This window comes from Ursus americanus, chromosome 14 (assembly GCF_024610735.1).
Source record: "Ursus americanus isolate L20-20 chromosome 14, mUrsAme1.1.p, whole genome shotgun sequence".
Classification (NCBI taxonomy): Eukaryota; Metazoa; Chordata; class Mammalia; order Carnivora; family Ursidae; genus Ursus; species Ursus americanus.
Window position 1 is genome coordinate 42,259,009 of NC_142140.1, and position 24,907 is coordinate 42,283,915.

Below are 24,907 nucleotides of genomic sequence, written 5' to 3' on the forward strand. Positions count from 1 at the left end.
CTTTGAAGTTTCAAACCCATTTATCCAAGCACCTATTATTTGCACATCTCTACTCAACAGTCTCAGGGCCACTGCATACTCCAAAGGGTCAAGACTATGTCTTCCAGGACTCCCTACGGCAGTCAGTAGCTTAATCATCCACTTAGTGTCCAAATCAGGGTCCTTCTTAATAACGTCACCTCCTACACACTCTCATCCAATAGATTCCCGAGTGTGACAAATGTCACCATCTGAGTATTTTCCTAACCTGCCAATCTCTCCCCACTACTCCCACCTAGTCTAAGCTCTGCAATGCCTGGACTACTCTAAGAGCCTCTCAAATGCTCTCGCTGTATCCACACTTGCTCTTTCCACAGATAATTTATAAAAACACAAATCTGACCGTGTCATTCCCTTTCTTGGAGTCCTTCCATGCTTTCCCATGGTCCCCATGATAAAGTCCAAATTCCTTAAGACCTAAAAGGCCTTGCCTGATCAGGTCCCTCACTCCGCCCTGCACCCCCCCCCCCACTCCAGCTGGACCAGCCCTACTCAATCTCTCCTCTTGACTCTGTTTCATTTATACAGTCATTCTCAAAATCATCACGTACATTTCTATTTTGGGGCCACCACACATGATATTCCCGATAGGAAGGAGCCCCCCTCCAACTTTATGGCCTTATTTGACCCTTACTCATCCCTCTGCAGCCCAAACAGTGATTTTCTATTTCAGATATTGTACTTTTCTGCTCTAGATTTCCAGTTCTTTTTTTTTTTTAAATAGTTACCGTTTCTCTTCTGAGATTCACCATCTGTTCACTCATCATGACCATCTTTTCCTTTAAGTCCCAGACCATTCATATAGCAGATGTCTCTGGCTTTATCTCCTAATTCTAACATCTGGGTCATCTCAGGATCTATTTCTACTGGGCTGCCCCCCTCCCTTTTTTTCTCAGGATTACAGGCCACAATTTCCTGATTTCTCGCAAGTCTAGTGCTTTCTTATTATATGTGGGGCGTGCAAATAAAAACCGGCCATGTAGAGAGTTGGATTATGTTGTCTCCCTTTAAAGGTGCTGAGTTTTGTTCTGAAAGTTTCTTCCAAAAGCATCTATTCTTTTTTTTTATTAAGTGGAGTCTATTCTGATTTTGTCTTTGGTCCTAGGGTGACATCCATACTTCTAACATATGGCCTTTTGGGGGTCTCAACTGCATACTTCTGGCTGGGCCATAACTGCCAAGATCCCTGAGCACGGTGCAGTCCTCTGGTGCCTGATCTCCTCTCAGTCTCTTTCCGATCTTCTGTCCGGCCTTCTGGAGTCTTGCTTTTGTGCGTGGGCAGCCCTCAGCTGAGGACCTGCAGCGAACGTAGATTTCTGCTTGCCCCTACCACTCCCACACTACTCCCTCTCCTCTTGATTTTCAGGACAAACCAAGTGCTGACCTCCAAAGACAGCTTTTTCAATAAATCTGCACAGGAGTTCAGCAAGAACCAGGTGAATCACCATGGTAACAATTTCTGCTGAACAGTTGAAAATTCACAGCTGACAATTTAAAGAATAATGTCCCTCCATTAGGTTATAACATTTCCAACTGGAGGCAGAGGTCAAAAAAGAAAGAGCTAATGAGATAGCCTTTCCTACAATGCCTATTAGAGTCATCTGGAGGTGACCTGGTTTCCCTCCCCATAATGCAGTGGACCCCAACTGTCAGCAGATAGGGGCTCCCACTGCCTGGGATGTTACAGAAACAATGTCTGCAGCTTTGTTTTTCTTAATCTCTCGATATTACCGTGTGCTTCAAAGGAGCAAGGCACTGTGTTAACAAGTTCTAATGGGTAGGTTTCCAACTCCATATGCTCTTCTCTGCTACATTCTGAAGAAATTATCATGGGAAAACTGCCTCATTGAAGACCTGTCTTTTGAGTGAGATAACTGGAGGTCATACATCCATATGGTGCTGGGATTGCGAGCTGGTATAGTGCGGTTCTAATTCAGCCAAATTTTGTAGTGATCAGCGATTATATAACTTTGTGCTTTCTTGGCATATAAGAAGTACAGTGTTGGACTGGACCCAAAGTGCATTTCAGCCCACTACCGTCTCTCTGACAGAGCACCCCAGGGGCTACTACGGCTGGGTATAACACTACCCTTACGGTGACTAGCATGGGGAAAGAACTACCATGGCATGTAGTCACTAGCTTTTCAAGATGTCTTTACCTTTTCAGATCCTGTTTATGTCCAGTCGTAAACAAAAAACTATGGAGATCATCAAATTGCCATGGGAAGTGTCCCTGATTGGCTCCAGTCATTTCTCTCTCGAGTTTCAGGGAGTGATCTCTCAATTCCATATCCTGAATCTTGGTAAGCTCGAAGGGTATTTTGCAGAGTGGTTCTGGCATAGCCAGAATGGGTTCTTCTGCTCAGGCTATTGGTGATTTAATAAGCAAGCCCCCTCTTTCAATGGCTGGCTTTGCCTTCAATCTCCGAACACAGAAAGAACCAGAAGGCACCCTAAAAACCACCTGGTGCCACCCTCTCCTTTTACTGATGAGAAAACTGAGCCTCCTGACTCCTGCCGGTTTACAATATTAATCAGGGACACAACAAGAGTTAAAATCAAAGATTTGGCTCCTGGTTTAGTTCCTTTTCACTCTGGTCTTCCTTCATGGAGACCAACCATCTCGCCACTCCTTGTATCTTATTTTTTAGAAGATTTCATTTGAGATAGAGAGGGAGAAAGAGAGAAAGAGCATGAGCCCAGGGTGGGGGGCAGAGGGAGAAGCAGACTCCCCGCTGAGCAGGGAGCCCAACATGGGGCTCGATCCCAGGACCCTGGGATCATGACCTGAGCTGAAGGCAGACGCTTAACGACTGAGCCACCCAGGTGCCCTGCTTCACTCCTTTTAGATGGTCTTCTCTGGACCCTCTGCAATGTCCTACTATCCTTCTGGAGTTTCTACTAGTACTATACAGATAAAGATACTTTTTTCCTTTCTAGCTTTATTGCTGATATGATCGCAAATGAAGTTGAACATTTTTTGGCCTCTATGGCAGCACAATGGATTGAGTGTGTTGAAAGGTCAGCAAACAATGGCCAACAACGATCCCAGGTGCCATTCTCGACTTACCTCTGAAACTCCCAAACCCATCTCCCTCGCAATGAGCGACCCTGAGGCTCCTGTGCTTCCAGTCTACACACCCACGGCTCCAAGAGCCCTTCCTAGAGTTCATTCCCAACAGTGAGGCTCTCCAATTCCCAGAAGACCTTGGCGTAGCCTCCCAATACAGACAGCATTGCTGGTGGGGGGACACCGGGCAGATACTCACCTTTGCAAAAGCAGTTGTCTTAATAAACCACTGTCGGAGGTACTTCCGTTCCACCTTTGCTCCAGAACGCCACGAACAGCCCTGTTCATCCACCTGTTCGTTGGCAAGCACTGTTTGATCCACCGGGTCCCAGTTCACCAAGGCCTGTTATCATTCACAGAACAAAATGATGCAGTGTGGTGAGCACATGGGTCAGCTCAAGGGGCCTTGCCCGTAAGCAGGTCTGCAAGGGCAGTATCTCTGCTCTGAGACTTGAGGGCGTCTCCCTGGGAGGACTGCTGGGCAAGGAAACCACTAGCGCACTGTAAAAAAGAACAGAGTGCATGAACTACCTCTGTGCTTTCCTCTTAGAGCAGGCTTGGGAGGGAGCCCGTGAGCGTGTCGCTAATCAGGTCTGGTTTCTTCTTGTGTGACAGGATGAACCTGCAGGACTGGGGATTTTAGTAAACAGAGGGGGGAAAAAGGTACCTGGACCTTAGCAGAACCGGGTTATCTTAGGGGAAACAAATATATTTATCTCAATATAAACAGGTAACATTTACTGAGTGATTACCATGCATCAGATGCTGTGCTAGGGGCCAAACTAAGGTTGGCTCTTGTAAGCCTTCGCAACCATATTAAGAAGTAAGAATATTCTTCTCCTTCCCCTTCCCCTCTCCCTCCCCGTCCTCCTCCTCTTCTTCTTCTCTTCCTCTTCCTCCTCCTTCTTTTTCCTATTACTATTATTGCTATTATTATTACCTGTAGCAAGAATTACTACCAAACTTCACTCATTGGGCCAGAGACCCTTGTGGTGCTAGCAAAAGACTTGCGTCTCGTGAGGCACACTACCTACACCCGTGAGTTCACCGGCCAGCAGGTGAAGATAAGAATAGCCCTACCCCAATATTACCAAGGAAGAAGTTGAGGAATAAAGAGATTAGATAACTTGTCTAAGGTCACACAGTCAGTAAGTGAGAGAAAGGGCAGGAACTCGGGTCTCTCGAAACTATAAAAATTTCCGCAACTTTTAAAAACTCCCGTTTTTGCTTTGTTTTTAAAGAGTTATTTATATATTTGAGAGAGAGGGTGCGTGTGAGTGTGCGTGGGGAGGTGGGGAGGCAGAGGATTCTGCAGAGGCAGAATCCCGAGCAGACTCCCCGTGGAGCGTGGAGCCTGACGCGGGGCTCGATCCCACCACCCCAAGACCATGACCTGAGCCAAAACCAAGAGTTGGACGCTTAACCGACTGAGCTACCCAGGCGCCCCTAAAAACCCCTGCTTAAATTAAGGTAGAACATACAGAGAGCAATGTAGATCAATCCACCGGTACAACTTAACAAATTTTTATCATTGCTCACTATCAAGATACAGAACATTCCCGGCATCCCAGAAGATTCTGTTCTGCCTTCTCCCAAATGAGTATCTGCCCCTGAAAGGTAACAATATTCTGAGATCTATCTATCCCCATAGATGGGTCCGACTGACTGAACCTGCAGTCTTAACCATTATGAAGCCTCTCTCCAGAATTCTAATTCATTTCTGTCGTCATTTAAAAGAAATACCTCTTCTGTCGATGTTCGTTCCTTTATGACGTTAAGCTGAAACTTAGGACAAAGGAGGCAATGAATACAAGTGAATACAGTGAATCCAAAGAACGAGATGTGTCCAGGCACTGAAATATCTTGACTTGATACACGTTATTTTTTTTTTAATGTTTTAAATAAGGGATGCCTGGGTGGCTTGGTCGGTTGAGTGGCCGAATCTTGATTTCGGCTCAGGTCCTGATCTCATGGTCACGGGATGGAGCCCCAGGTCAGGCTCTGTGCTCAGCAGGGAGTCTGCTTGAGGATTCTCTCTCTCCCTCTCCCTCTGCCCTTCCCCCCACTCATGCACATGCGCCCTCTCTCTCTTTCTCAAATAAATAATCTTAAAAGAAATTTTTTAAATAAATAAACTTTTACTAAGCAATTCTAAGAAGAAATTATGCTAAGCATTGTCCATTTGCCCCTCAAATCCTCTTTCCACCCTGGTCTGCACCGCAGGAAGCTGACCTCTGCGCCTGCACTTCCCTGGACACTCGCCCTACACCTACACTCAAGCAGTCAGAGGCACCCTGGCATCTTTCCAACTGGGGTGCGTCTGGCGGTTGGTCCCAAAGGCAACGCAGCCTCTGTCACACAGGCCTCTGCTACTGCTCTCCCAGTTCCAATAACGCCCCCTTCAGCCTGGGCTGGCAAAGACCTCCCTCTGCGGCCAGCGCCAGGTGCTTGACCACTCCTTGTGGGTTGTCCTAAACCCTGTACAAAATCAGTCCTTTCATCACATTTTCTTCAATAACTGCTTTCAGGTGTGCTCTTTACTTCCTGCCGAGACACGACTGATCTAGAGATACATCTAAAAATTAGGAGTGGAGGACAGACTAACCCATCTATGGGTTGTGCTTTTACAACTAAAACATAGTGCATTCACCGCAAAACGGAAGCCTGCGAAGCACAGAGGCAGAGGGGGAAAGGTATGCACCGAATGAGCTTTTCCCTCTCCTTCCACCGTCCTCGAAAACCTCGAATCCATAAATAGAGACAAAATATAAGACAAAAATATTTCAGATCTAAAAACTTGAGGTCTATAAACTAAGCATGGTTTACTTATCTATTATCATTGCCTGTATTAGGGGTTATGACACAGTCATAAAGCTCAGTGAGCCAGGTTCACAAGGGTGATGGTGGGTGTCCCATCATTTCTGCCCCCCTCCCCCCTTCCGTTCTTGGCCTGTAGGTTCTCAGGGGTGTGGGCGACTATGGGCTCCGCTGGGGATTCTCAGGGTTTTTCCATCTCGAATTCTCATTTATCAATTCTCCTCTCTGTTACAGGGGGGCTTCAAATAAAAGATAAGGGGCACCTGGTGGCTCAGCTGGTTGAGCATTAAGTTTGGTTTCAGCTCAGGTCATGATCTCAGGATGGGGATCCGCACTCAGTGGGGAGTCTGCTTGAGAATTCTCTCTCTCCCTCTTCCCCTGCCCCTCCTCCACTCACATTTTTCTTCTCTCTCCCTCAAATAAATAAATTAATCTTTAAAAAAATAAAAGATAAAATGAAAGGACCAAGTATTATTTAGGAACATGATAGGTCTTTCAAGAGCCCCCATCCCCCCCAAAAAGATGCATGACTAAAACTGTATAAAACAGAGAAGAAAGGAAGCAAGAAAGCCTACCTCTGAGGATATGGGAGAAGCAAACAGCACTGCAGATTGCAAAAACAAATAGGACTTTATTTTCTTATCAACATTTTCCACCCAGCCCGGCATCTCTCAGGCTCTAGGTCACAAAATACAACGAGAGAGATGTGCTCCGAAGAGGTTTATACATTATAATAAGACTCTCGCATTGAATGAAAAGACCAATAAAAGCAAAACACAACACCAATTTTGCCCCCGTGAAAGTCCTGAGGGGAGAGGAACAGCACCATAGGAAACAGCATCTCAAATCAAAGACATATCAGCTGGGAGAACCCACTGGCGTTTCTTCCCAGGACCACGATCCGGCCCATCCTCAGACCGGCAGGGTTCAAGTGCAGTCTCTCCACAGCTTGCTAACCCAGGGGGTGAGCCAAACGCAGGGCCACCAGGGTCCTGGGCGTATAACATGTGCAGCCTCGTAAAGCCCCCAGGACCTGCTTCCCAAATCCCTTTTCTCAGGTCTCCATTCCTACAAAAGTCTCTATCATACAGCTTCCCTTGAAACCAGGGTCTTCTCTCATCCAGCATTCCTGGATTTTCACGTCTTGAACACTGACTCTGATGGACACCTAGATTTCTACTCAAGCACAGTCTTGCTACATTTAATATTGTTTCGGGACAATGTCCCTGACTACAGTCCTTTCCTTTCCTTTCCTTTCCTGGTTGACCTCTGTTTGCTATCACCCACTAAAGCCACCTCTGTGCTCCCTCAGCACTAACTAGCCTTATTTGTAAAACACAGCCTGTACCCGTATTTTGAAATCAACCTTAAATCAATAAATGATTAAATCAACCCATGATATCATGAAAACCCCTGCAAACACACTGAACTCTGGGAGATTTTGCCCACTGCTTCCCTCACTTAAGTTACCTGGGAACATCACAGAAGGAGCCATTCCAAGTAAGAGCAATTTCTCCAGTTGACCAAGGAAAGGTTAAATACCAGGATTCATATTTTTGTTTGTTTGAGTGATTTGTGGGAAGCTTTCAGAAAGCCCCTTAGAAATGCGCCCCGTGACACAATCAAACCTCAATGAGCCAGGTTCACAAGGGTGATGGTGGGTGTCCCATCATTTCTGCCCCCCCCTTCCCTTCTTGGCCTGTAGGTTCTCAGGGGTGTGGGCGACTACGGGCTCCGTTGGGGATTCTCAGGGTGTTTTCATCTCGAATTCTCATTTATCAATTCTCCCCTCTGTGACACAGCAGCTGTGTGGCGTCTACTGCCCCAGGGAGCCTCCTGTTCCAATCCTCCTGCTTGATCTCATCCTCCCCCTCCACTTGGATCCTCCTTCCCCTTCCTTCCCTGGGCCTCGCCCTTTACCTAGGACGCCAGTCCCTTCTCAATCACACCTCCCGCTAGCATGCTCTCGTCTCCTGGCCAATACCTCACTCCTCAGGCCTTTGGCTACTCTCCATCGTCTTCCTTGCTGCTTTCTCCTCGGGCTCTGCTTTCCCACTACCAAAAACCTTTCCTGAGTATGATGTGAGGCAGCTGCGGGTTCCAGAAGGATGCTTTAGGATATTGATTTTCTCAAGGTCCATTAGCTTTTTTTCCTGACAAATCCACACCTTATTAAGGAACACCACATAGATCTTATTAAAAAATCAAACTCTCAATATCCATCTTGCTCCATTCCATTCAGAATGGGCCTGAGTTTGGACTGAGTGGAGAGAGGAGGGTTTCCAAGGCGACCGGTTATTTACTGCCACTACGTTCCAACGCCACCAGGGGGCAGAGCGGGAGAGGCTGCTCGCCTGCGCACAACGTGTGGTCCTGTAGGCTCCCCAGAACGCAAGGTCTCGCTGCAAACCTAGCTCGCTCAGGTGAGTGCATTAGCTCCGTGCCCCGCTGCCTCTGAAATCATGCAGGAGCCCAAGGACAAAAATCACAGATCAGCTGGCATCCACAACTCCCTACAACGTTCAAGCATCACAGCACCCGCTCTACTGTCTCTACCACATCATTTTTTTTTTAAACCAGAGAGGTGAAATTAAGGTTCTGCCAAGTGGAGGTCTTCACATTCATAGTTTTGGCTGAAAATATTTTTGTTTCGCGAGAGCAAGAAGAGATTCCGTTTGCAAAGGAAATGAGCCTTTTGATGGACGGCACTCATTAAGGACAAAAGACTTCAACACTCCAGCTATGTTTGGTAATGCTCTGCTAAAATGCTCTCCCCAAATAGAAGTTCATTTAGACTGCTTATACCAGAGCTGAATTTAAGGGTTAAGGCTATCTCCGATTTCAAAAAAAGTTATGACAATGCTGTTAGAGGCAAGGCATTAATAGGTTATTTTTGGCTTAGTATGTTTCACAGGGAATGCTACCGTGCAGTCTTTCTAGAGTCAATTAACTTTCTGGTGTTAATTTCAAAAGTTTGTATTTTGAAATAAGCCCTTTGAACGGAATACCAACTGACACCAATTCGTTTTATGTTTTAAAGCCAATTTGGAAATAGCTAGCCAATAAAAAGAGACCTACATGGAATATAATACCTTGGATTAGGGCTAAGGTTGACCTTCAGACAACATACCGAATGTGCATTTTTTGCACTCTATTTATGATTTTTCCTTAAGATCGTGGCTGGGTGGACTCAAAAAAATTAATACACCAAAAACCTTTCGGGCAACAACTAACAACAAAAACACAACCTTTCTAAATGAAATCCAGAAAATAAGCTACCTTATTCTTCCCTAATACCTGGCCGTGGATGGGCTGCCTTAGAATTAGCCAGGAAGCTTTAGGAACTTTTTCCTATTTTTCCAATTTAAACGAACCATGATTCCAGGTAATTCCACAGGCATGCTCAGGCAGGCATTTACCGAGCACCAACTGTGTGCTAGACATCCCGTGTTCTTCCCAAGCACCGGCTTGGTTAATCTTCAGCGAATCCGGGAGAAGAGGCTTATGGCAGGCAGAACAATCACAAAGATGTGATGTCCATGTCCTGATCCCCGAAACTGGTGAATATGTTACCTACACGGCGAAAGGGTCTTGGACGATATGATCGAATGAAGGATCTCGAGATGGAGAGATTAGCCTGGATTAACCAGGCAGGCCCAAAGTCATGGCAAAGACTCTTCTAAGAGAAAGGGGGAGGGAGGCAGAAGAGTCAATCAGAAGGAGATGGGAGGACGGAAGCCCCGAGCAGAGAGCTTGCAAGATGCTATGCTCTGGCTTTGAAGATTGGGGATGGGGAGGCAAGTGGGGTCAAAAGTCAAGGAATGCAGGCAGCTTCCAGAAGCTGGAAAAGGCAAGCAACCAGATTCTCCTCTAGAGTCTCCAGAAGGAAGGCGGCCCTGCCGACATCTTGATTTTTATCCCAGTGAGACCCATTTCATGGACTTCTGACCTCCAGAACTGTAAGACAATCCATTTGTGTTTTAAGACGACCCCGTTTGTGGTAATCTGTTACAGCAGCAACAATAGGAAATTAATACAAGTTGTTTAAGATAGAAGCTGTCAGTGGGGACACTGGACTAGATTCCCCAGGGGCATGCGTCGGGACAGGGGTGAGGGTGTAGGGGGAACGAGGAGAAGAGAGACATCTGGAGCCAGCAGGACGGCCGTGTCCATGCAATGAGACCCTCTCCCAGAACTCCTTCCATCTTTAAAAAAGTTATTTAGCTCCTAAGATGATGCCTGTGATTGGCTTTGGAACGAACCCAACAGTGACGAGGTTCAGTTTCCTATTTGGGTTTGACGTGCTGTAAAACGGAGGTACCATGAATACACCCCGAGCGCAGAGACAGAGACCAAGTGTCCGATGTATAGAAATATTACGATAAATATTCAATATCTTCAAAAACTCAACTGAAATAGAAAATAAATAGTGACAAAGAATAAAATCCTAGGAAGGAATATTACACAGCACACGTAAGGGCTCCATGCAAGAAATGTCGACCCTATTAAGTCAATGTACCCCATCATTTCAACATCCCATGCATGTAAAATAAACAGTAACCACACCCCTGAGGCGAGGGAACATTGGCTAATCCAATACAACTGTTTACACTCTTCCAACAACTGTTTACTCTGGTTTACCCACAGGGCACCCTCTGCTTTGCTGGGGCTTTCTCTGGCTTACTCAGATCTGAGTCATCCTTGCTGTCACCTGGGAAGCATAATGTAGCTCATGCTATCTCCTCCCCCCTCTGCCTTGGACCCATGGGTGATGCCAGTGTGCAGGCCCCTTTGGGATGTAATGGTTGGAGCAAGGGAGGCTCTTCTGGAAATGTGCCTATCAGGCTGCCAGGTCAGCACGGAATCTGGAGTGGAGGTGGGACTCTAGGATGCTTTCCTACTGATTCTTCTCCTACCCTTTTACTTCTGACTATTGAGTAATGCTCTTAAGAAAAATTATCCACATCTCAGAAACAGACCAAAGGGACTAGGAGGTATCCTTTCCATGTAGGCTGGGGCCGTCTAACGGGCCCACATCCCCCAGGATGATCTGATTTTCGAGAGGTGGGTGCCTCTGTTTGACTTCCTGTTTACTATGGTTTGAGTTATTTCACAATCCTGCCCGGATGCGACGGGAGAGGGTAACTTGTAGAAAACTTATTCCAATGCAAAGGGTTTCTGTCTGAGAGTAATGCCAACGGGCTCCCACGCAGTGCCAACGCAAATGATGTGTCTGATAGCAAAGACAGCTCCCAAAGTTAGGTTTACTGCCTTGTAGGCCATGAAGTGGCTTGGATTCTATTAGCGGATTCATTTCAGTATTCCTTTGACTCGATAAATCTCTGTTCCTTGAAATCTCGATTTGAACCATTCTTAACATACGACTGGTTTCCTCACTAATTAATGAGTTGGATAACATCTCTGATGCCCGTTCATTTTGTATTTGTGTGGAAACCAGGTGTGTAACTTGGGGAAACCACGCTTTCACAATACAAAAAGATCTGCCGTGGGCAAGAACTTGGGACAGGTATTCTCGTCTCTCACCATTCCCCACCTGAGGGGGCTCCGGGCCCAGAAACAGCTACGGCGTTTTAAGAAATTAAACTGACCCAGGAGAGTCTACAGGGGTGGAACAGCAGTCATGATCCAGTTCCACAAACTTCTCAATCAATTCACCCCAAAGGCTAATGGGGACTCAAGTCTTCCTCCGAAAAAATAAAATCAGCTCAACAACAATGTATTTTAAATCATCGACATTTTAATATTCTTGATTTAAAGACGGGAGCAGGGGGTAAGGGTTATTTACGTTGGACAGTGGTTCTCAAAGTGTGACCTCTGGGGGTCCCGGAGGCCCTTTCAAGACCCTGGGGTCTGCAGGTGAAAACTCTTCATTATAATAATTAGACCCTGTTTGCCTTTTTCCTTGTGTTCACATCTGCACTGAGGGTGCAGAAGTGATGGTGGGTGAGACGGTCGGCCCTCAGCATGAAGCCAGGCGGTGGCACCGGACTCCACGAGGGGTCCCTGTATCCTTTACCACCGTGCACTCCCAGTAGAAAGGGGGAAAAAAAGTCAGTTTCACCACTAACGTGCTTGACGAAGCAGTAAAATGTATCCGTGCTCTTAAATCTTAACTCTTGAGCACACATCCTCGTCGTATTTTCTGTGATGAAATGGGATGTAGGCCTAAGTGCTCCCACACAGCACGGTGGGACAGTTGTCTCGAGAACAAGCACGCACGCGACTGTTGGAGGGGCGAGCAGGATCAGCCAGTTTTTTTTTTTCGTGTAACTATGTTTTTATGTGAAAGAGGGACTGATGATAAACTATGGTGATTGAGATTTAGGAATCTGGCAAACACGTTCGCAAAAATAAACAAAGTGAGCCCATTGCTCCAAGGGAAACGACGGATGGTTTCGGTTGCCAATGATAAAATTTGAACTTTGAAGGGAAAAAAAAATCAGAATTGTAGAGAACTTGCATCCACCCACCATGAACTTCACAGCTTCCCACCACTTAAAAACTCTTCTGAGGGTATTCTGAGATGAAATATGGCAACATTTGGAAGATCTGCGTAACTCACTAGACCCGGGTTTTCCAAGGGACCGGTGCACGATGTTACAAGATGATGCACGGGGAAAAAAAAAAAAAAAAAAATCCATTCAAAGTGCAAGACAGGCCAATGCATTTTAATGTAGCAGAGTATAGACGTTCATTGACGTTTCAGATTTCACACTGCAGCTAACTCTGAAGAAACCACCACTTGCTGAGTTTTGGTGTCGTATCAAAAAAAGAACTTCATAAATAGTCCGGAATGGTTATCAAAATATGCCCCCACTATGAGCAGCTTCTGTCCGTTAGCTCTTCTGGTATTTACCATTGTAACTTTAGTAAAATCATACTTTGATTTTGGCGTATTACCTTTACACAGTTTTACTGAAGCTCTACCATGAAATATGAGATATTCAGCATGATCACGCAGCCTTCCTTCCAGCCCCAACCCCTCTTCTAGTTTCTGCAGTCTTTATTACCTTGAGCTTTAATAACTCCCTTTCTAACTACTAAAAGACAAAACGAAACAGACGTACAGCTCTAGTTCTTCACCACGCCTCCTTGTTATGAAAGATAAAGGGATCACCTCCCGCTTGCTTCTACTTTTCTTCCCCAATTTCACCTCCTGATTTTGGTCAGCCATACGATTTTCATGTTGTCAAGGTTGACGACATTTTGGTTTTATTCTGAAATTCAAACTGAGCCTTCTGCATTTGTCTCCATACTGATTCTAAACTTTTTTTTAAAGATTTTGTTTATTTGTGAGACAGAGAGAATGAGCAGGGGGAGGGGAGGGGTACAGGGAGAAGCAGACTCCCCACGGAGCAGAGAGCCCCACGTGGGGCTCGATTCCAGGACCCCGAGATCATGACCTGAACCGAAGGCAGACGCTTAACCGACTGAGCCACCCAGGCGCCCCTATGAGAGCTGTTCCTTAAATAGCACCCCAAATCTTCCCCAGGCCACACAAGAGAGCTGCAACCACCCACGTAGCAGATGAGAAACCATAATTCCTAGAGTTAAGTTACCCAGGCTGAGTGAGGTAGCTGAGCTGGGACTGGAGAAACTTCCTCTCTTCCTATGCTCCCTCCTTGACGTCAGGATAGGCACTAGACACCTAGTGGTGGAATTCAAGACAGACAGAAGCCCCAGGCCTGGCTCTAATAAAACTGAGATTTACAAAAATTTTACAGTGCAGCTAACTTTAACTTACCTCCTTTTGATAGGCCAGCCCAGCTTCGTAGAGCTTAATAAAGAGGTACTGAGTCCATTTGTAGTAATCTGGTAAACAGGTAGTTATTTCCTGCCAGAGAAGGGGAAAAAAAAATCACTCATAGGCCATTTTAAACATTCCCCCTCACCCCACCACGAACGTACGCACTGGCCTTGCGATTCACTTTTAAAAAGCAATCATACCGCAAAAATATTTACCAACCTATATATCTTCTGCCAACTCGTAAAGTGAGGGAAGAAGCAATTCGTTCTGGAAAGAAAGCTATTACTGAAATGCCACCCCCTACCTTTCCCGGGGTCAGTTTAATGATAAGAAACTCATCGTCTCCTGCACACCTCTCCCTGGGGCCATGCAAGTAACAGGTGAATGACACTGTATGAAATTGGGCATTACCATTTTTGTCTGCATGTATTTTGGGGATCCTGACACTAATTCCCGAACGTAATTCATTTTGAAAGCAACCACAAAATTCAAGAGGAATAGTTGCCTGCTTCAGTCGGGTGTCATTTGAAAACAAATCTTGTGTTTCTACGTATGACTGGGCACTGGAAGCTTTTTTAGACTTATTTATATTCCATTTATTCCATTAGGTGAATCAGGCTGTTGCCTGGTCAGGAAGACCCATTAAAACCATTATTAAAAATTAAACTTACTGAGAAATCACCTGGCTTGTATTTCCATGCCTAAATCTAAGGTTCCAAGAATTTGTCCTGAAAACACATTTACTATAGAATCTTTAAAAACAAGTTACTGATCAACCAATCTCTAAGTTGATAAAGCCAAGTAAGCATAAAACCTCTACGCTGTCACACTGTTTCTTTTCGAGTGGTCCTTAACTTCAAATAAATAGCTAACATAGAAATGAACGTAGGGCAGAGACCATTCTAAATGGTTCCATCTGGAACGGACTATTGATATAAGGCGTACTTCTATCAAAAGTGCAAACAACTCAGTCATTCTTCAGATGAATGAATGAAGACACAGTTGAAAACCCAGGAGGGGAGGGCAGGCAAGTGGGCCAGGAACTGGGCAAGGTGTCACACTGGGGCCCCAATGGGCTATTTTTCTTATGTAAGATTCTTGGGTCCTTTTATGTGCTATTTTGTAAAAACAGCAGCGTAAACCCTGAGAAAACAAGGAATTCAACTCTGATCACTGGCTTCCCTCCTCCTGTTGCAAGGCAGGTAGTGAATAACCCGCCAGTCTAACAGCTTGGCTGGTCCCCGGCGGGCCGGCCCCACGCAATGCCAGAGCTGGGGCCCCAGGTCTGCAGGAATGTCACACACCCAGCACTCTGCCAACTCAAGAATGGGCCCAGCACACAATGGGCGGGCTTATTCCCCCAAACCTCCAAATTCACCTTCTGAGATTTCCTTATCTTTTCTCTACCAGCTCCCTGCCCACCCCCAGCCCTTGCAGGCACAGCACAGAACTCATTTTCCCCAGTCTTCCAAACAGGCCACTTAAGAACTCTCATTTTCTAACAAAACCCAGGGCGGGAAGCTATGCTCTGTATGTTTGTTTTGCTCGGGTTGAGGCACCCCCAAATCTAAATGGATATAAGAATGCTTGCAGGTTGTTATATGTTAATTAATTGAATTTAAAAAATAAGTTAAAAAAAAAAAAAAGAATGTTTGCGTGTTGAATCAAATTGGTATCCCCACATAGGTTTCACAAATGAAATTCAAATCACGTCAGTCCCCAAGATGAACTGGGGCAGTGGGGGGTGGTGGGGTGAGGGGGACTGGCTAAAAATATTCCCAGACCTTGTTATGGTAAATGTCTTTTAAAATTCTCATCCATTAGAAGTTAAAGGAAATACGTGAAGCAAATGTGACCAAAATCATGACAACATTACATGGAGGGGAGGGGAGTTCTCTTTTCTCTATTTTTCTATATATTTAAGTTTTCCTAAGGGGATATCAAAATACTTCCAATGCATACATATATGTACATACGTGTACATGTTTTAGCCCTTGAATCTGCCTCCGTATTGAGAAAAAAATTAAACAGCAATAGAACAGCATTATTATCTCCACCTTGGTTTATGGTTTTGAAAACCACTTTAACCTAAAATAGAAAAAAAGATGACAGGGGCGCCTGGGTGGCTCAGTCGTTAAGCGTCTGCCTTCGGCTCAGGGCGTGATCCCGGTGTTCTGGGATCGAGCCCCACATCAGGCTCCTCCGCTAGGAGCCTGCTTCTTCCTCTCCCACTCCCCCTGCTTGTGTTCCCTCTCTCGCTGGCTGTCTCTATCCTGTCGAATAAATAAATAAAATCTTTAAAAAAAAAAGAAAAGAAAAAGAAAAAAAGATGATAGATCCAGTCAGGAAAAAAAGAAAAAGGAAAAGGTTGTCATCCAACCAGGCATTAGCCTACTTTCAGTCAGCCGCATAATGCAGAGTGCCTTCTCCTCAGAAGCGGAAGCAAGGGGAAGGGAGGTGAGCGGAGGGAAGGGGAGGTGAGGGACGGGGGACTATGGGCCCCCTTCTCGCACCCTGGCCTCAAACTTGGCTCTGACCTGTTTTATTTATATTAGGTTTCTGCACATATTGTTTGAAGAAAAAGTAATGTCAGCTGCTAAAAGAGTACAGCTGGAAAACCACGGCTCCGAGGACCATAATCCCCTCCAGACAGTTTGATTTCAGTGTATGTTCCCTCACCTGCCCCCAGGGCTGCAAGCGCCGGAGGCCCGCCCAGAGGAGGTGGGCGATGCCCTGAAGACGGGACCTGCCGTCCTGCCTGCCTGCTCCCATGCCCAGCCGGTACCCTCAGTACCGTTCACTCCACCCGTGAAGTGATGTCACTGCAGACACTCGCCAGGCTCCCCAGGGGCCAGTCCCAGAAGAACCACGACCGTGGTCCAAGATAGACCCTGCTCGGAAATGCACTCCCTGAAAAAGTTATAGAACCCTTCTGGAACCTCTCTGGATTTGCTAACTTTGAAAAACTCCCCAAAACCAAAATAGCTATTTCTGATCTTCTAATGCCTCATCTCGGTACAAATCATCCAAGACATCTTTCTGGAATTAAACTGCTGAGAAGCTTTAACTTTTGTCAAGTGACTAGAAATTCCATGTCAGGGGAACTATTTACTCAAAACCCAGCCCTGTGGACAAAGGTCTTGGGCAAGGGGGGGAGGGCTCACAAAGATGTTAATGGCCCTTCTTCCTTTCTTTCCCTAAGAAAAGGATTCTCAAGGCAGAACCGCCTCTCTCGGGAGACATCTCTGTCACTACTGTAGTGGAAGTGCTACCCTACAGTGCACAAGACAGATCCTAGAATAAAAAATTATCCAGCCCCAAATGTCACTAGTAGCAAGGGGAGAAACCCTGCTGGAAGGGTTTTGATCTTTTTTTTTTTTTTTAAGATTTATTTATATATTTATTTGACAGCCAGAGAGACAGCCAGAGAGAGAGGGAACACAAGCAGGGGGAGTGGGAGAGAAGCAGGCTTCCCGCTGAGCAAGGAGCCTGATGCGGGGCTTGATCCCAGGACCCTGGGATCACGACCTGAGCCGAAGGCAGACGCTTAACAACTGAGCCAGCCACCCAGGTGCCCCTTGATCTTTTTATTTTTTTTTTAAGGATTTTTATTTATTCGTCAGAGAGAGAGAGAGATCGAGAGAGAGAGCACAAGCAGAGGGAGAGTCAGGCAGAGAGAGAAGCAGGCTCCCCGCGGAGCAGGGAGCCCGATGCGGGACTCAATCTCAGGACTCTGGGATCATGACTTGAGCCGAAAGCAGATACTTAACCAACCAAGCCACCCGGTTTTGATCTTTTTAGTTTTTGAGTCTGTGACCACAGGCAGATAAAGGGAGAGTGAACAGAACAACTCCCTGGCGGGCATTCCATAAAAAGCCACATAGGCAGAAACACAAGTTAACTTAGAATTCCTGCTCCAGCTGGTGTGATGGCATCTCTCCCAAGGACGTCTTGCAGCCTTACACAGAAATGCTATGGGACACAAACTCCTTGCCCTTCTACCAACTCCAAGACCACCCGGAGGAGAGGCCTGTCAAGTCCGGGGGCGGAGGCAGCTGTAATTCCGGAACTCTGTTCTGCATGCGAAGTGCTACTGGGAAGTGAGCGATCGATTTTACTACCTAAATTTTCAATCGTGTCATATGTCTGCAAGTCATTGCCTGACTTGGCGAATCTCACGTAATGCCATCACGTAGTGACTTTCCGGTCTTGAAGTCGGAGAGGCACACGGTTTTCCTTGATGCCACATCAGGCTACTCCCCTCCCGGGAGAGAGTTGTTGAAAAATGAGAGTTTAAATAGTGTCTGTTAGAATCCGCCCTCCCCCCCACCCAGGCCCAGCCCTGACGGTGACCCCAAGGGGGAGCCCTGGGTCCGTGGCTCCGTTGGCCACGGCTGTCCACGAGCTGTGGGGTAGCGCCAACCTGGTAAGACCTCTCCACGCGAGCCCCAGAGAAGTCAGGCGAAGGATGTGCACTGTCTTCCAAATCCCTCTTCATTCCCCTGCCTTCCAAATAAGCCAACGCCCACGTCGCTGTAGATTTGTTTTTAAAACAAAACCAAGCAATTCGAAGTGATAGCTCCAAAAGCAACGCAATTCAGCCGCACGCCACACAGGTTTGTATAAAGGTGGCGACCGTTATATCCCCCTGAACTCCTGAACGCACAGCCTGGCTGTCAAGAGGCTAGATTTATGAATCTGGGATCTCAACGAGCACCATTCCTCTGCGCTGCAATTCTGCATTCTACAACGCCGGGTTTTCAGCATTCAAAATATTTTGCACATTCACAGCCAAACACGGAGCCCAACGCGGAAGGTGAGCTCCCTCAGAACACAAGTGGGGCTCAACACGTCATCCTTTGAGGCCCGCCGTCCATACCTCACTGACCACACAAGTGAATACCCGAGCCGGGCTTGCCAGGGGTTCCCGCAGCACACCGAGCCGGCCGTGACCGAGCCTAAGAAGGTTGAGGCAACTTTGCTGTCTCTGATATGAAACAGCACTTGGTCTGTGAAGGAAGAATCGGGGTGGTCAGTCACCTTCTGGGTACCTCACTGAGGCCTGTGCAGGTTCACAGCCCTCACTCCGTGAAGACTCTGGAGAGAGCAATATCTATGGGAAAGACATTCTACTGTGGGGCCAACTGACTTGGGTTCAAGTCCTAACGCCATCGTTACTTTGTGGCCCTACCCAAGTGTCTCCATCTAGAAAACTGGGGTAACGAAGCCCATCTGAGCGGGTGTTCTAAGGACACACTCGGTAATGGAACCAGAGCACGCGCTGGCCACCCAGGAGGGGTCGCCGGGCTATTTCCCTTGGCTTGGTCCACGGTGTATCACGGAGCAGTGAGGCCGGCTTCCTTGTCACACACTCAGACGCGGGGGCCACCGGGACAAGGAGAAAGGGAGGACAAAGGACCTAACTCATGGTCACTTAGCATTACTATCCCTTCCCAAATACTGACCTTCTCACTACAAAGAGATGGTGTTCACGAGGGAAAGGCCAAACATGATCCAGATGGAGACCGCCACACAAGGCTGTTCTGTCCGTCACCGCTGGTGCAAGCCCCCCGCCCCGACACACACACACACACACACACACACACACACACACACCCAGGTGGGGAGAGCCAGGCAAGTCAGAGCCTCTCTGCTCTGGCAGGATTTGGTTGGGTCTTTGTTCCTCGGTTCCCTGGCATCTCTGACAGAGACGGGTCCCAGATCACAGAACAGCGAACACCACTCAAAGCCATCATGCATTTAATTTGCCTTTCAGCCTCACCACGTTCAGGTTCACTCTCAAGATTAAACACAATAAAACAAAAACCCGAGGCCACGTGTTTATTAAGTCAGCCCTTCAGCAGCCCGGTACACTGGGACATAAACACGGTAAGAAAGAGGAGCAATCGCCCCACACGTCCGTTTCCAGTGGAAAGACATCTGCCACCTCTCCCCAATCCCTGTGAGCCTCCTGCCTTCAAAACAATGAGGCCTGGAAACAGAGGAGAGAGGTGTCCGCATCCCTTTTTAAAAAACTGAGCTTCTGTACCGTGCATTTTTGTCAACTGTTCCTTAACTGCATCGCATCCAAAGGAAATGTATGGTAATGACCTTGTCTTTTATTCCATTTCAGGTTCTCCAATCCTAGAGGGAAGGGGCTCTGAAAACACAGCATAGCTCAAAGGACAGAGAAGCTAACCTCAGGACTCATATTGTGCAGCTGAAGACAAAAAAAAGAAAAAAAGAAAAAAACCCCAGGCTGCATCAGATGTTCCTCACTGGGGCTGGTTCAGGGTTCCAGTCCACAGCTCCGTGCACCTGCTGCTTTGGAAGGAGGAAGAGGGAGAAAATCTGCCGGAACGGGACATGAACGGCCACCCCCACACTAAGTCCTCTCAACTTAGCACTGGCTCTCAAACTTGGTGGCACCTTGGAACGGAGCTGCGGAAGTTCCTGGTGCCTGGGTCTCACCCCACCCCCAGAAATGTCACGAGCAGCCAGGGTTGAGAACCACTGCCAAGAGCTTCCCCCCAAATACATCTCCCTCCCAAATACTGCATCAGCGCAGGATCCGGTCCTGCCCTTGTGTCTTCACAGAGCTCAGTCGGGCTTTGACAGGAGCGAGAGCACAACTGAGTCGATATGCGATTTTTTTTAAAGATTTTATTAATTTATCTGACAGAGAGAGAGAGAGACACCCACTGAGAGAGGGAACACAAGCAGGGGGAGTGAGAGAGGAAGAAGCAGGCTCCTAGCAGAGAAGCCTGATGTGGGGCTTGATCCCAGGACCCTGGAATCATGCCCTGAGCCGAAGGCAGATGCTTAACGACTGAGCCACCCAGGCGCCCCCGATATGCAATTTCTAACCAGGTCCCCGGCGCCCTGTGCTGAGAGGGCTTTCTCCACCAGGCTGCCTGGATTCCCGTCCTGCCCAGCACAGACTCGCTCCCTTCTCACAGTGAGTCCTCGCCCTCGCTGTCTTCCCAAGACAAACACACTCAGGAAATAATAACAAATAACCACTTGAAAACCCACCTCTCTAACAACACACACAGCAACCTGATTGGGTAACTCCCTAAGCTTGTGGGTCAGCTGCTTAAAACAATCCAGACTTTCTGACAGCTCGTTTCTCTGCCCAGAGGAGAAATGCTTTTTGGAGGGGAGGCTGCGGAAAACCCACGAGGGTGGCCTGGCCCTCCCCTGAGGCTTCAGGGGAAGAGGATGAGGAGGAAGATGTCAAAATCCTCAGACGGATGCCCCTAAAGAGGACCTTGGGCAGGAGGGGGGGCAGAGAGAGTGGAGGCAGGTGGAGCAGCACAGCCCTGGCCGGGGGTCTCCCTTAGCAGGTGATGGGACACGTCTGTACACGGCTCTGTGCTCCCACACTGCTCTTCCCTCCTCCTCTCATCCCACTCCCCACGACAGCTCTGTGGAGGCAGGTACTGTGCACGCTGCTTTACACACAAGGAACCTGCACTTGGCCGGGGTTGGGGGAGGGGGCGGCGCCCAAGGCTGCCCAGCTCAACGGGGTGGGGGGGCAGGGAGGGCGGGGCAGAAGGGACCCTGGAATCCAGGTCTCTCGACTCGGAGGGACACCAGGGAGTGAAATGGCACCTTGAGAAGTACACCCTGGCCTGCCTGGCTGCGTCTGGACTGACTCAAACACGCGCTCCCAGGAGGTCTGGGTAAATCAAGCAGAAGGAAGGAGCCGGAGCAGCCTCCAGAAAGAAATACTGGGGTGAATATGCTTTTAGCAAAAACAACAGCAGCAGCCATAATGGTAACGAGCATTTCCCAGGCACTGACCAAGTGCTGGACTCGGTTTTGGCTGTTTAGAAGCATCTCGTTTAGTTCTTATTATGATCCCGGGAGTCAGCTACTCTAGTTATCAAATATGGGCTTGAACTCCCTGTTTAAAACTGCATCCCCCCATCCTCCTGCCTGCCCTTACCCTGTTCAGCCTTTTTTTCTTTCCATAGCACTCATGACCTTCTAATGTACTTTGCTATTTACTTATTTATTATGTGTTTTGTCTACCTCTGTCTCCCCCCCCCACCCGCCTCCCCATTCCTAGCGCACTGGTTTCAAGGTTCCTCCGTGAAAGAAAGGGTTTTGTCTTTGTGCCTCCCACTGGTAAATTCCGAGTGCCTAGAACACGACCTGGTACAATGGATGTTTAGTAAGTGGCTGCTGAATGAACAAATGATCATTTTACAGATCAGAGAACTGAGCCTCGGAGAAACTTGTTGAAGGTCGCGTGGTTAGGAGGAGGCACAATTAGGATCCAAACGTGGGTCCGAGTGACTCGGGATCTGCACCTCTGCAAGTGATTTCCTCCTCTCCAAGTCACCTCGACTTTTATAAGACGTGCATGCCGGGTGTTTCCAAGACGGAGAGCTGCGTGAACCAAACACACACCACGTACACTTACACTTGAGTGATGAAGGTTTGCACAGGTGTCTTTCTGTTTGAGTATAATGTGCACTAAAGCTAGAACGAATGAAATGGCTCAAATACTATACACTTTACTTATGTCAACACAGTATAATGTTTAATGACATATTTGATACAAAACTGACTATATTTTATGGTTTCAATTATATAATGAAAAAATAAAAAGAGTATCAGGAAAAAAAAAGGCAACAGGTACATACACACTGGGTTGCCTCAAGATGACATTGAGCATGGGTGATTTTCCTAAAATTATAAACGGTTTTTCCAACCTTCCCTGATTTCATAGTGACCGCCTATTACTTGGAATCAGCCTACAGTGTGACGGCTCTTGACGACACTGCCGCCTTGGCGACAGCCTTACGAGGGACCCTGTGCCGGGGCACCCAGCTGAGCCAGGCCTGGATTCCTACCGCACAGAAACCGTGAAGTAACAAAGGCTGCCTCTGTGAAGTTTGGGGACAGTTTATCATGCAGCAAGAGATAACCACTACATTTATAAAAAGGGGTCACTAATGGGACCGAATCCTGGGATGGGTGCAAGGACTGATGAGAAAATGTAGGTAATACACTTGGCAAACGTTCAGCATGAAGACGAGGAGGTGGAGCCCCAAGGGTACCCCAGACTCCCCCACAGCGTGGCAGACAACTGGTCTACTGCCCAGGCCACGGGGGAATGACGCCCAATGCTCCACGCTCCCACCTGACTCAGTCCGGAATGCCAAGTACATGTCCCTCCTCTCAGGACCTAAGACAGACTTTTTCCCCTATGATTTAAGTCCCCAAGTTTTGTTCACGTTCCCAGACAGGCTGTCAGCTCCTGAGAGCAGTGGAAGGCCATGGATGGCAGGAGCATGGGGTTGGCAGGCTGAAGACCAGGGTCTGAGCACTGGACTCTGTCCACGGGTCTGCTATGGACTCGCTGGGGACCCTGGACAAATGGCGCACCGCCCTGGGCCTCCCTTTCCTCATCTGGCAACTGTGGTGAGGATCCAGGTTATCTGAAGAGGGTCAGCTTGTCTTTCCAACACCGTCTGCCTCAGTATGGGTGCACAGCAGGTACCCAATAAATCTTCATTACAGCAATAAATATACCAAACTCCAGGGAGTCAAATGTCACCATATTTAAAAAAAAAAAAAAGCAAGCCGTGAGACAGAGCCCTTCCTATTTTTTTAAACACAACAGGCTTTCGGGGCGCCTGGATGGCTCAGCCAGGTGGGCATCTGCCTTTGGCTCAGTCATGATGCCAGGCTCCTGGGATCAAGCCCCACATAGCATGGGGCTCCTTGCTCAGCAGGGGTCTGCTTCTCCCTCTCCCTTTGCCCTCCCCCTGCTCATGCTCTCGCACTCGCTTACTCTCTCAAACAAACAAATAAAATCTTACTAAAACACAGACACACACACACAACAGGCTTTCTTAAAAAGTGGTATGTTTCTTCTTAGAACCACAATCTAGCTCCTTCGGACTAAATTTTGCCAAATATGGTTCACAAGAGAAATACTGCCCCAATTCATACCACACTAAGAACTCTAAGACATCTGTACACAGAACCTCCAAACGTCCAAAGGCAAAAAAAGAACCAGGTTGACCTCCATTAGCAACTTCTACACCAAAACAAATGATCATTGTTTGATCAATGTTCTAATTACCAGAAACAAAGGCTAATTCCCCGCCCCCCCCCAAATCCATTGAGATCAGTTTCTCAGCTCCCCAGTATAAGGCTGGTTCTGAATTCTGTTTTTTCCCCATTTGATCCACCAATGAGAAAACATTCACTGAGGGTCTACTACCCAGTCCTTGTTCTAAGGGACTCACTAATTGGCTAGAGCGATAGAAAATGATGGTACAAGAGAGCAGAAAGGATGGATTTTCCACCCAAGTCAAGCTTCTGTTTGTTAGTTCACTCACTCACTGACTCGTTCCACAGACACTGACTGGGTACCAGCTACGTATCAGCACTGGGCTGGTGGAACAGAGAGGACGTCCCCTCCATCACTAAGAAGATTAAGGCCACCTATAGGGCGTCATCTCATGGTCTGTCCTCCTTTCTCTGAAGTTTCTGTCAATAATCATCCCCACCCCTGTCCTACTCATTCACATTTGACTGAGGCGGAAAGAGAGGTATTCCGACCATCCACCCTAACTCCCGGGGCAGCCGGGCCCCACACCTGTCCCTGCCACCCGGTTCTGCTGCATTTCACCTCGTGTGCACCTTTCCCTTCAACAGGGAAAGGCCAGGGGTCAAGTCTAGGCCTGGCTAGGGCTCCCCATCCTACACCGCATGGCCACCACTTCCTCCTCGCCAGGTTATTATTCCCAAAGACTCCCACCGCCCAGGACTGCTCGGCCTCTCTGGCCACTCCCTTGCGTCCCCCTTCCTTCAACCATCTGCTGAATTCCACCTTTGCCAGGTTTCCGCCTCTGGCCTGCTTTCCCTTCCCTGTGCTCCTCCTTTGTGCAGAGTTGAGGGAACAGGTGTTAATATCAGGGCAATTAATTAATCATGAACCTAACATTTGTCTAAGAGCTCATTTTTATGTAATTATGTTCTTTCATCTCGGGTCTAACTTTAGACTGAAAGTGAGCATTTCATGAAAATTGAAAATGACAAATGCTAGGCACTGTGCTTTTCTACAGCACGCATTTTATTCTTGAAGGTCCTGCTTTTCAAATCTAAGGCGACGGCTCAACTCTCACGTAATTTGAAAGGCTCATGTTCTATGCGCTCTTGAGGCCAATTTAGAGAATGAGTATTAATGG

At 47.5% G+C, this 24,907-nt stretch overlaps 1 protein-coding gene and 1 non-coding gene across 3 annotated transcripts in view; both read right to left on the reverse strand.

The window, feature by feature from the left end:
• Positions 1-24,907, reverse strand: part of LARS2 (leucyl-tRNA synthetase 2, mitochondrial) — a 143,753-nt gene that overhangs the window by 76,489 nt on the left and 42,357 nt on the right. For both annotated transcript variants that reach the window (XM_045778885.2, XM_087867111.1), the window contains 2 exons: positions 13,692-13,781; positions 3,309-3,452 (listed from right to left, as the gene is read on the reverse strand). In XM_045778885.2, the coding sequence (XP_045634841.2) occupies positions 3,309-3,452; positions 13,692-13,781 (234 nt within the window). The remainder of the gene's footprint in view (positions 1-3,308; positions 3,453-13,691; positions 13,782-24,907) is intronic.
• Positions 4,048-4,203, reverse strand: LOC123780088 (small nucleolar RNA SNORA62/SNORA6 family). The gene has a single exon (XR_006776322.1). It is a non-coding gene; the product is annotated as a small nucleolar RNA SNORA62/SNORA6 family (small nucleolar RNA).